The sequence below is a fragment of the Carcharhinus amblyrhynchos genome, unplaced genomic scaffold (genome assembly GCF_965287045.1).
Source record: "Carcharhinus amblyrhynchos unplaced genomic scaffold, sCarAmb.v2.hapA chromosome_1301, whole genome shotgun sequence".
In the NCBI taxonomy this organism is placed as follows: domain Eukaryota; kingdom Metazoa; phylum Chordata; class Chondrichthyes; order Carcharhiniformes; family Carcharhinidae; genus Carcharhinus; species Carcharhinus amblyrhynchos.
The window spans coordinates 5,134-17,500 of record NW_027651041.1 but is presented as its reverse complement, the minus strand read 5'-3'; the positions used below and the strand labels follow the sequence as shown (position 1 = coordinate 17,500).

The 12,367-nt window shown below is 52.1% G+C and overlaps 1 protein-coding gene across 1 annotated transcript in view; it reads left to right on the top strand.

Moving 5' to 3' along the window:
• The window catches only part of LOC145340695 (putative carboxypeptidase X1), a gene marked incomplete at its 5' end in the record, with an annotated part of 14,427 nt that extends 2,407 nt beyond the window's left edge, over positions 1-12,020 (top strand). Inside the window, one exon of the mRNA XM_080185154.1 lies at positions 11,706-12,020. Within this exon, the coding sequence (XP_080041280.1) occupies positions 11,706-12,020 (315 nt within the window). The remainder of the gene's footprint in view (positions 1-11,705) is intronic.
• Between the last annotated feature and the right edge of the window lie 347 nt (positions 12,021-12,367).

Here is a 12,367-nt window from a genome sequence, read left to right as displayed (position 1 = left end):
CTGTACTGTCTGGAGACAATACACATCTCTTTAACCTGTGATCAGTGCTCCTTCCACTCACATTGTCAGCCACTTCAGGTCTTGAACATCAATGGAAGAAGCCAGAAGCCCTGTGCCGCAGGGATCGGTGTTGGGTCCATTGTTGTTTGTAATCTATATCAATGATCTGGATGATAATGTGGTAAATTGGATCAGCAAATTTGCTGATGATACAAAGATTGGAGGTGTAGTGGACAGTGAGGAAGGATTTCAAAGCTTGCAGAGGGATTTGGACCAACTAGAAAAATGGGCTGAAAAATGGCAAATGGAATTTAACGTAGACAAATGTGAGGTATTGCACTTTGGAAGGACAAACCAAAGTAGAACAGCGTAGACTAAAATCATGAATAGGTCACTGAGACAGTGGGACGGCGGCGCGGGCTCGTTGGGCCGAAGGGCCTGTTTCCCGTGCTGTGTTGTTCTTTGTTAGAACGTACAGGTAAATGGTAGGACTCTGAAGAGTGCAGTTGAACAGAGGGATCTGGGAATACAGGTACAGAATTCCCTAAAAGTGACGTCACAGGTGGATCGGGTTGTAAAGAGTGCTTTTGGTACATTGGCCTTTATAAATCGGAGTATCGAGTATAAAAGTTGGAGTGTTATGGTAAGGTTATATAAGGCATTGGTGAGGCTGAATTTAGAGTATTGTGTACAGTTTTGGTCACCTAGTTACAGGAAGGATGTAAATAAGGTTGAAAGAGTGCAGAGAAGGTTCACAAGGATGTTGCCGGGACTTGAGAAGCTGAGTTACAGAGAGAGATTGAATAGGTTAGGACTTTATTCCCTGGAGCATAGGAGAATGAGGGGAGATTTGATAGAGGTGTATAAGATTTTGATGGGTATAGACAGAGTGAATGCAAGCAGGCTTTTTCCACTGAGGCTAGAGGAGAAAAAAACCAGAGGGCATGGGTTAAGGGTGAAAGGAGAAAAGTTTAAAGGGAATATTAGGGGGGGGCTTCTTCACATAGAGAGTGGTGGGAGTGTGGAATGAGCTGCCGAATAAAGTGGTAAATGCGGGGTCACTTTAAGAAAAACTTGGACAGATACATGGATGAGAGGGGTGTGGAGGGATATGGTTCAAGTGCAGGTCAGTGGGACTAGGCAAAAAATGGTTCGACACAGACAAGAAGGGCCAAAAGGCCTGTTTCTGAGCTGGAATTTTCTATGGTTCTATGGGGATGTTGGAGGGTTTGGGGGCGTCTGGGAGTTTGGGGGTGCTTGGGGGCATCTGGGGGGTTTGGGGGCATCGGGGGTTGGGGGTGTCGGGGGGATTTGGGGGTGTCGTGGTTTGGGTCGCCAGTGGTTTGGGGGGTCGGGGGTGATTGGGGCTTGGGGTGTTTGGAGGGGTCGGGGGTGTTTGGGGAGGGTCAGGAGTTTGGGGGTGTTGGCATTTTGGGGGGTCAGGGTGTTTGGGGGCATTGAGAGTTTTGGGAGGTCAGGGGGTTTGGAGGTGTTGGGAGTTTGGGGGATGTCGGGGTGATGTTTGGGAGGTCAGGGATGTTGGGGGTTTAGGGGATGTTGGGGGTTTGGGGTAGGTGGGGGTATTTGGAGGGGTTTGGGGTTTTCTGGGTTTTGGGGGATTTGGGGTTTTTGGGGGGATTCGGAGGCCTTGTGGGGTTGGTGAGTTTGGGGGTCCAGTTAGGGAATGTTTGGAGTGTCAGGGGTTTTGGTGTTTTGGGTGGATCGGGGGAGTTTGGGGGTTTTCAGAGGGAGAGGGGATTTGGGGGTCAGGGGTTTGGGGGGTTTTGGGTACGTCGGGGGGGTTTGGGGGGATTTGGGTATTTTCAGAGGGAGAGGGGATTTGGGGGTCAGGGTTTTGGGGAGGTGTTGGTGGGAGTTTGGGGATGGGGGATGTTTGGGGGGGTTGGGGGGTGTCAGTGGGAGTTTGGGGGTTGGGGGAATGTTTGGGGGGTTTTGGGGGGTATCAGTGGGAGTTTGGGGGATGTTAGGGATTTTGGGGGGTGTCGGTGGGAGTTTGGGGTTGGGGGATGTTTGCGGGGTATTGGTGGGAGTTTGGGAGATTGGGGGATGTTTGGGGGGTATCGGTGGGAGTTTGGGAATGAGGGGATGTTTGGGGGGTTGTCATAGAACATAGAACACTACAGCACAAACAGGCCCTTCGGCCCACGAGTTGCGCCGATCACATCAACACCTATCTATAACCCCCAATCCCACAAAACCCCATATACTCATCCAGAAGTCTTTTAAAAGACCCCAGCGAGTTCGCCTCCACCACCACTGATGACAGCCGATTCCATTCACTCACCACCCTCTGAGTGAAAAACTTACCCCTAACATCACTTCTGTACTTTCCTCCCCGCACCTTAAATCTGTGTCCTCTCGTAGCGACCATTTCAACCCGGGGAAATAGCCTCTGAGAGTCCACCCTATCTATTCCTCTCAACATTTTATAAACCTCTATCAGGTCGCCTCTCAACCTTCGTCTCTCCAGGGAGAAGAGTCCCAGCTCCCTCAACCTAACTTCATAAGGCATGCCTCCCAATCCAGGCAACATCCTTGTAAATCTCCTCTGTACCCTTTCAATAGCTTCTACGTCCTTCCTATAGTGAGGCGACCAGAACTGCGCACGGTACTCCAAATGAGGCCTGACAAGGGTCTTATAAAGTTCCAGCATTACCTCCCGACTCCTAAACTCAATCCCTCGATTAATGAAGGCCAGTACACCATACGCCTTCTTGACCACATCCTCCACCTGCGAGGCCGATTTAAGAGTCCTGTGGACCCGGACCCCAAGATCCTTCTGCTCTTCAACACTACTAAGACTCCTGCCCTTGATAGTGTACTCGTTCATCCCGTTGGTTCTGCCAAAATGGACGACTACACATTTATCCGCGTTGAAGTCCATCTGCCACTTCTCCGCCCAGTCCTGCACCCTATTTATGTCCTGCTGCAACTTTTGACATCCTTCCAGACCATCCACAACATCACCGACCTTTGTGTCATCAACGAACTTACTTACCCATCCTTCCACTTCCTCATCCAGGTCATTTATGAAAATGACAAACAGCAAGGGTCCTAGAACAGATCCCTGGGGCACTCCACTGGTGACTGACCTCCATGCAGAAAAAGCCCCATCCACAACCACTCTCTGCCTTCTGCAGGCAAGCCAGTTCTGGATCCACAAGGCCAAAGGCCCTTGGATCCCATGCCCTCTCACCTTCTCAAGAAGTCTTGCATGGGGGACCTTATCAAACGCCTTGCTGAAGTCCATGTACACCACGTCCACGGCACTTCCTTCGTCAATGTGTTCAGTCACATTATCGAAGAACTCAACTAGGCTTGTAAGGCACGACCTGCCCTTGACAAATCCATGCTGACTATTCCTGATCATGTCAAACCTCTCCAAATGCTCGTAAATCTTGTCCCTCAGAAGCCTTTCCATCAGCTTACCAACCACTGAGGTCAGACTCACCGGTCGGTAATTTCCCGGGCTATCTCTGTTCCCTTTCTTGAAAATAGGGACTACATCCGCAATCCTCCAATCTTCCGGAACCTCTCCCGTCTCCATTGACGATGCAAAGATCATCGCCAGGGGCTCTGCAATCACTTCCCTCGCCTCCCACAGTATCCTGGGGTATATCCCATCTGGTCCCGGCGACTTATCTATCTTGATAGAATTCAAAAGTTCTAACACATCCTCCACCTTAATATCCACAAACTCAATCTTTTCCATCTGCTGCAAATCCGTGGCAAAATCTCCCAGATCAGCTTCCACTGTGAATACTGAGGCAAAGTACTCATTAAGCACCTCTGCCATTTCTTCTGGTTCCACACAGACCTTTCCCCCTTCACCTTTTATAGGTCCTATCCCTTCTCTTCTCATCCTTTTACCTTTCACATATTTATAAAAGGCCTTGGGATTCTCCTTAATCTTACCCGCCAAGGTCTTCTCATGACCCCTTCTGGCTCTCCTAATTTCCCTTTTAAGCTCCTTTCTACAGTCCTTATACTCCTCAAGATCCTTAACCTCTCCGAGTTCCCTGAACCTTTTGTACACCTTCCTTTTCCTCCTGACTAGGTTCAACACAGCCTTCGTGCACCACGGTTCCCTCGACCTACCAAAACCCCCTTGTCTCATCGGAACGTTGTCACGCATAGCTCCTGACAAACATTCCTTGAATATCCGCCACCTTCCTTCGGTACTTTTCCCTAAGAACGCCTCCTTCCAGTTTATTTGTCCAAGTAACTTCCTGACTTCTTCGTATTTCCCCTTACTCCAGACAAACACCTTCCTAACCTGCCTGATCCTATCTCGTTCCAATGCAATTGTGAAGGAGATAGAATTATGGTCACCATTCCCAAGATGCTCTCCTACCGAGAGATCCATCACCTGCCCTGGTTCATTCGCCAGTACCAGGTCAAGTACAGCCTCTCCCCTCGTAGGCTTATCCACATACTGTGTCAGGAAACCTTCCTGAACACACCTAACAAACTCCTCCCCATCCAAACCCCTTACCCTAGGGATATTCCAGTCGATGTTTGGGAAATTAAAGTCTCCCATCACGACAACTCTGTTATTACTACATCTCTCCAGAATCTGTTTCCCTATCTGCACCTCAACTTCCCTGTCACTATTGGGCGGCCTATAGAATACACCCAGCAAAGTTATCGACCCCTTGCTGCTCCTAACTTCCACCCACAGAGACTCTGTAGATAGTCCCTCCACGGCATCCTCTTTCTCTGCAGCCATGACACTGTCCCTGATCAACAGTGCCACTCCACCACCTCTTCTGCCACCCTCCCTGTCCTTCCTGAAGCATCTGAAACCTGGCACCTGAAGTACCCAGTCCTGTCCCTGAGACATCCAAGTCTCCGTAATGGCCACCACATCACAATCCCAAGCAGCAATCCACGCCCTAAGCTCATCTACCTTATTCACTACACTCCTTGCATTAAAATATATACACTTCAGCCCCTCAGTCTGGGCATTTCCCTTCTCCACCCCCTGTCTAACCTCCCTCCCATACTGCCTGCGGTCCTCCCCTACATGGGAGCGAACCTCCTCCGTCCCAGTTTCCCCATCACAATTCCCTCCCCCCATCCTTTCTAGTTTAAAGTCCCCCCGGTAGCCTTAGCCAGTCTTCCCACCAAGATATTAGTCCCCCTGGGATTTAAGTGCCACCCGTCCTTACTGTACAGGTCACACCTGCCCCTAAAGAGGTCCCAATGATCTAGGAACCGAAATCCACCTCATTTCATTTCTTCCCTCATTCTCCCGTGGCACAGGCAGCAATCCTGAGATTACTACCTTCGCTTTTCTCTTCCTCAGCTGCCTACCCAGTTCCCTATAGTCCCTTTTCACGAGTGCCTCCCTCTTGCCTACGTCAGTAGTACCTATATGTACTACAACCTCTGGTTCCTCACCCTCCCCTTTCAGGATGTCTGGGACCCGCCCAGAGACATCCCGAATCCCAGCCCCAGGGAGACAAACCACCATCCGCGACTCACGTCTACATCCACAAAAACGCCTGTCCGCCCCCCTCACTGTGGAGTCCCCTATTAACACTACCTTTCTGCTCTCTTTTTTGATTTTTTGGCTCACTGGCTCAGCTCCAGAGACCTGGCCACCGCTTCCTCCCTCAGATGAGCTGTCCCCCCCAGTAGTACTCAGGCCGGAGTACTTATTTTGAAGGGGGACATCCACCGGCGTGCTCTCCATCACCCGGGGTTTCCCCTTCCTAATAGTTACCCAAGTGCCCTCATCCCGTTGTCCTGGTGTAACTACTTGCTTATAGCTCCTATCTATAACCTCCTCACTCTCCCGAATGAGCCGAAGGTCCTCGAGCTGCATTTGCAGCTCCTTAACCTGGTTCCGTAGGGCCTGCAGCTCCACACACCGAGTACAGGTGTGGATGTCTGGTAGACCAGGAGCCTCCAAGACCTCCCACATGTTGCATTGGCAACAACACACAGGTCTCACACCCATACTTACCCCTTATAGCAACCCAGAGGAAAAAGTTAAAAAAAAACTTATAACTTACCTTATCTCTTTGGCCCTGTGAGCCAAAGCCCTTACAGCACACACAAAAACAAAAGCAGTCTTACCTGCTCTCAGTCAGAGCCCCCCTCTCTCTCTCTCTCTTTTTTAGGTTAGAGGAGGGGGGAGGGCTGGGATACTCTACCTGTGTAGAGTATCGGGAATCCCGTCCGGTCTAATTTATAGTAGGTGAAAAAAAAACTTGACCCGAGTGCCCTCGCAACTACTTCCGGGGTCAAACCGGGGTCAAACTTAAATCAAGCAAAAAAACCCCCACTAAACTCACTAAACAGAGTTAGTTTTTAAAAGAAAGAAAAAGTCGCTGTACTCACCCACAAGCTCTCCACTCGCAAATCGCAGCCTCTCTTCAGTGCTCCCACGGAACAATGTCGGTGGGAGTTTGGGGATGGGGGGATGGTTGGAAGGTTTTGGGGGGTATTAGTGGGAGTTTGGGGGTTGGGGGGATGTTTGGGAGGTTTTGGGGGGTAGAAGGATGAGGGGGGATCTTATTGAGACATATAAGATGATGAATGAGATGGATAGGATAGAGGTGGAGAGACTCTTCCCGCTCAGAAAGGACAGCAGGACTAGGGGGCACAGCCTCAAGATAAAGGGGGGGCGGTTTAGAACAGAGTTGAGGAGGAACTTCTTCACTCAAAGGGTGGTGAATCTCTGGTATTCTCTGCCCGTTGAAGTGGTGGAGGCTGCCTCGCTAAATATTTTTAAGACGCGGGTTGATGGGTTTTTAATAAGAGAGGGGATTAAGGGTTATGGGGAGAAAGCGGGAATGTGGAACTGAGCAGCGACAGATCAGCCATGATCTTATTGAATGGCGGGGCAGGCTCGAAGGGCTAGATGGCCTACTCCTGCTCCTATTTCTTATGTTCAGTGGGAGTGTGGGGGTTGGGGGGATGTTTGGGGGGTTTTGGGGGGGTGTTGGTGGGAGTTTGGGGGAGTTTGGGTGGTGTCAGTGGGAGTTTGGGGATGGGGAGATGTTTGGGGGGGTGTTGGTGGGAGTTTGGGGGAGTTTGGGTGGTGTCAGTGGGAGTTTGGGGATGGGGAGATGTTTGGGGGGTTTTGGGGGGGTGTTGGTGGGAGTTTGGGGGAGTTTGGGTGGTGTCAGTGGGAGTTTGGGGATGGGGAGATGTTTGGGGGGTTTTGGGGAGTATCGGTTGGAGTTTGGGGGTTGGGGGATGTTTGGGGGATATCGGGGGGGTTTTGGGGGTTATCGGTGGGAGTTTGGGAATGGGGGAAGTTTGGTGGGTATTGGTGGGAGTTTGGGGGTTGGGGGGTTTTTAAGAACATAAGAAATAGGAGCAGGAGTCGGCCATCTAGCCCTTCGAGCCTGCCCCGCCATTCAATAAGATCATGGCTGATCTGAAGTGGATCAGTTCCACTTTTCCGCCTGCTCCCCATAACCCTTAATTCCCTTGTCTGTCAAAAACCTAACAACCCGTGACTTAAATATATTCAGCGAGGCAGCCTCCACCACTTCAACTGGCAGAGAATTCCAGAGATTCACCACCCTTTAAGTGAAGAAGTTCCTCCTCAACTCCGTTCTAAACTGCGCCCCCCTTGTCTTGAGGCTGTGCCCCCTAGTCCTGCTGTCCTTTCTGAGCAGGAAGGCCAATATATCCTTCCGTAAGTGCAGCAACCAAAACTGCACACAGTACTCCAGCTGTGGCCTCACCAGTGCCCTGTACAGTTGCAGCAAGACCTCCCTGCTTTTATATTCAATCCCCCTCGCTATGAAGGCCAGCATCCCATTCGCCTTCTTGACCACCTGCTGCACCTGCAGACTGGGTTTTTGCGACTCGTGCACAAGGACCCCCAGGTCCCTCTGCACCATAGCATGCTGCAGCTTTTCGCCCTTTAAATAATAATCCCTCCTACTATTATTCCTGCCAAAGTGGATAACCTCACACTTGCTAACATTGTACTCCATCTGCCAGGTCCTCGCCCACTCGCTCAGCCTATCTAGATCCCTCTGCAGACTTTCTACACCCTCCGCACAATTTGCTTTTCCACTCATCTTCGTGTCATCAGCAAATTTCTTCACCCTACACTCAGCCCCCTCCTCCAGATCATCTATATAAATGGTAAATAGCTGAGGGCCCAGCACCGATCTCTGCAGCACTCCACTAGTCACCAACCGCCAACCAGAATAGCACCCATTGATACCAACTCTCTGCCTCCTATTAGACAACCAATCCTCTATCCACGCTAACACCCTACCCCCAACTCCATGCACCCTAACCTTCTGAAGTAACCTTTTGTGAGGCACCTTATCAAATGCCTTTTGAAAATTGAGAAACACCACATCCACCGGTTCCCCTCTCTCTACCGCACTAGTCACATCCTCATAGAATTCCAATAAATTCATCAAACACGACTTCCCCTTAATGAATCCATGCTGCATCTGCTCTATCAAACCATTCTTTTCTAGGTGCCTCGCTATTTCTTCTTTGATGACGGAATCAAGCATTTTTCCAACTACACACGTTAAACTAACCGGCCTATAATTCCCTGCCTTTTGTCTGCCACCTTTTTTAAACAGCAGCATAACACTAGCCGTTTTCCGGGGTTTTGGGGGGTAACGGTGGGAGTTTGGGGATAGGGGATGTTTGGGGTGTATCGGTGGGAGTTTGGGGGTTGGGGGGATGTTTGGGGGAGTTTTGGGGGTATGGGTGGGAGTTTGGGGGCTGGGGGGATGTTTGGGGGGTATCGGTGGGAGTTTGGGGGATGTTTGGGGTGTGTTGGTGGGAGTTTGGGGGATGGGGTGATGTTTGGGGGCTTTTGGGGGGTATTGATGGGAGTTTGGGTGTTGGGGGGGTTTGGGGGGTATCGGTGGGAGTTTGGGGGATGTTTGGGGTGTGTTAGTGGGAGTTTGGGGGATGGGGTGATGTTTGGGGGCTTTTGGGGGGTATTGATGGGAGTTTGGGTGTTGGGGGGGTTTTGGGGGGTATCGGTGGGAGTTTGGGTGTTGGGGGGATGTTTGGGGGGTTTTGGGGTGTATCAGTGGGAGTTTGGGAGTTGGGGGGTTTTGGGGGGTATCGGTGGGAGTTTGGGGGTTGGGGGATGTTTGGGGGGTTTTGGAGGGTATCAGTGGGAGTTTGGGGGTTGGGGGATGTTTGGGGGGTATCGGTGGGAGTTTGGGGGATGTTGGGGGGTTTTGAGGGGTATCGGTGGGAGTTTGGGGGTTGGAACATAAGAACATAAGAAATAGGAGCAGGAGTCAGCCATCTAGCCCTTCGAGCCTGCCCCGCCATTCAATAAGATCATGGCTGATCTGTCGTGGCTCAGTTCCACTTTCCCGCCCTCTCCCCATAACCCTTAATCCCCTTGCCTATCAAAAACCTATCAACCCGCATCTTAAATATATTTAGCGAGGCAGCCTCCACCACTTCAACGGGCAGAGAATTCCAGAGATTCACCACCCTTTGAGTGAAGAAGTCCCTCCTCAACTCCGTTCTAAACTGCCCCCCCTTTATCTGGATGCTGTGCCCTCTAGTCCTACTGTCCTTTCTGAGCGGGAAGAGTCTCTCCACCTCTATCCTATCCATCCCATTCATCATCTTATATGTCTCAATGAGATCTCCCCTCATTCTTCTAAACTCTAACGAGTACAAGCCTAGTTTATTCAGCCTCTCCTCATAGCTCAGCCCCCTCAACTCCAGAATCAGCCTAGTAAACCTCGTCTGCACTCCCTCCAAGACCAAAATATCCTTGCGTAAGTGCGGCGCCCAAAACTGCACACAGTACTCCAGCTGCGGTCTCACCAATGCCCTATACAGCCGCAGCAAGACCTCCCTACTTTTATATTCAATCCCCCTCGCTATGAAGGCCAGCATCCCATTCGCCTTCCTGACCACCTGCTGCACCTGCAAGCTGGGTTTTTGCGACTCATGCACAAGGACCCCGAGGTCCCTCTGCACTGTCGCCTGCTGCAGTTTTTCGCCACGTAAGTAATAGTCCTTCCTGCCATTATTCCTACCAAAGTGGACAACCTCACACTTGCCAACATTAAATTCCATTTGCCATTTCCTGGCCCATTCGCCCAGCCTATCTAGATCCTTCTGCAGACTCTCCACACCCTCCGCACAATTTGCCGTTCCCCCAATCTTGGTGTCATCAGCAAATTTCGACACCATACACTCGGTTCCCTCCTCCAGATCATCTATATAAATGGTAAATAGCTGAGGCCCCAGCACCAACCCCTGGGGCACCCCACTAGTCACCAACCGCCAATCCGAATAGCACCCGTTGACCCCCACTCTCTGCCTCCTATTTGACAACCAATCCTCTATCCACGCTAACACCCTACCCCCAACTCCATGTCCCTCGACCTTCTGCAATAACCTCTTGTGAGGTACTTTGTCAAACGCCTTCTGAAAATCAAGAAAGACCACATCCACCGGCTCTCCTCTATCCACCGCCCTAGACACATCCTCATAGAACTCCAGTAAATTTGTCAGACACGACTTTCCCTTAACGAAACCGTGCTGCGTCTGCTCTATCAAACAATTCCCCTCAAGATGGGGGGATGTTTGGGAGGTTTTGGGGGTATCGGTGGGAGTTTGGGGGTTGGGGGGATGTTTGGGGGGTTTTGGGGGTATCAGTGGGAGTTTGGGGGTTGGGGGGATGTTTGGGGGTATCAGTGGGGGTTGGGGGGATGTTTGGGGGGTTTGGGGAATCGGTGGGGGTTGGGGAGGTTTTGGGTGGTATCGGTGGGAGTTTGGGTGTTGGGGGGATGTTTGGGGGTATCAGTGGGGGTTGGGGGGACGTTTGTGGGGGTTTTGGAGGTATCGGTGGGGGGTTGGGGGGATGTTTGGGGGGTTTGGGGGGTATCTTGGGGGGATGTTTGGGGGGTATCGTGGGGGTTGGGGGGATGTTTGGGGGGGTTTGGGGGAGGGTGAAGGGTTTGGGGGGATGTTTGGGGGGTTTGGGGGGATGTTTGGGGGGGTATCGGTGTGAGTTTGGGGTTGGGGGGATGTTTGGGGGGTTTGGGGGTATCGGTGGGGTGTTGGGGGGATGTTTGGGGGGTATCGGTGTGAGTTTGGGGTTGGGGGGATGTTTGGGGGGTTTGGGGGTATCGGTGGGGGGTTGGGGGGGTATCGGTGGGGTGTTGGGGGGATGTTTGGGGGGTATCGGTGTGAGTTTGGGGTTGGGGGGATGTTTGGGGGTATCGGTGGGGTGTTGGGGGGATGTTTGGGGGGTATCGGTGTGAGTTTGGGGTTGGGGGGATGTTTGGGGGGTTTGGGGGTATTGGTGGGGGGTTGGGGGGGTATCGGTGGGGGGTTGGGGGGATGTTTGGGGGGTATCGGTGTGAGTTTGGGGTTGGGGGATGTTTGGGGGTATCGGTGGGGTGTTGGGGGGATGTTTGGGGGGTATCGGTGTGAGTTTGGGGTTGGGGGGATGTTTGGGGGGTTTGGGGGTATTGGTGGGGGGTTGGGGGGGTATCGGTGGGGGGTTGGGGGGATGTTTGGGGGATATCGGTGGGGGGTTGGGGGGATGTTTGGGGGGTATCGGTGTGAGTTTGGGGTTGGGGGGATGTTTGGGGGGTTTGAGGGAGGGTGAAGGGTTTGGGGGGGTTTTCGAGGATGTGGAAATGTTGGGATCTGGGGGATTTTCCATGTTTTGGGAATGAACAGTAACTTCCTGCCGGCAGGTTGGTCCGGAAACAAGGGCAGTGATTGGCTGGATGAAGAAGATCCCATTTGTGTTGAGTGCTAATTTCCACGGGGGAGACATGGTGGTGTGTTACCCCTTCGATATGGCTCGTCCCACCTGGCTCCAACGGCAAACAACCCCCACCGCCGATGACGATGTCTTCCGCTGGCTTTCCGCAGTCTACGCCTCGAGCCACCGGGCGATGGCGCAGTACGATCGCCGGATCTGTCATGGAGACAACTTCATGCAGCATGGAAACATTATCAACGGAGCAGAATGGCATTCAGTACCCGGCAGTGAGTCCCCTCGGTAACCATCCCCCCCGACAACCGCGTCCCCTCGGTAACCGCGTCCCCTCGGTAACCGCGTCCCCTCGGTAACCGTGCCCCCCAGTAACCGTGTCCCCTCGGTAACCGTGCCCCCCAGTAACCGTGTCCCCTTGGTAACCGTGCCCCCCAGTAACCGTGCAGTGAGTTCCCTCAGATCTCGGTGCTGGTGGATCTCGGCACAGACAGACTGGGGCATGGACAGCTCCCCCCCCCACCCCAGCACGATGCTGCAAACTCTTCAGCGGAAGTAGATCCACCCAATGAGCTCTGGAGGAATACAGAGAGAGTAGAAAAGAACTCAAACAGGGAGTTAGAAGGGCAAAAAGAGGTC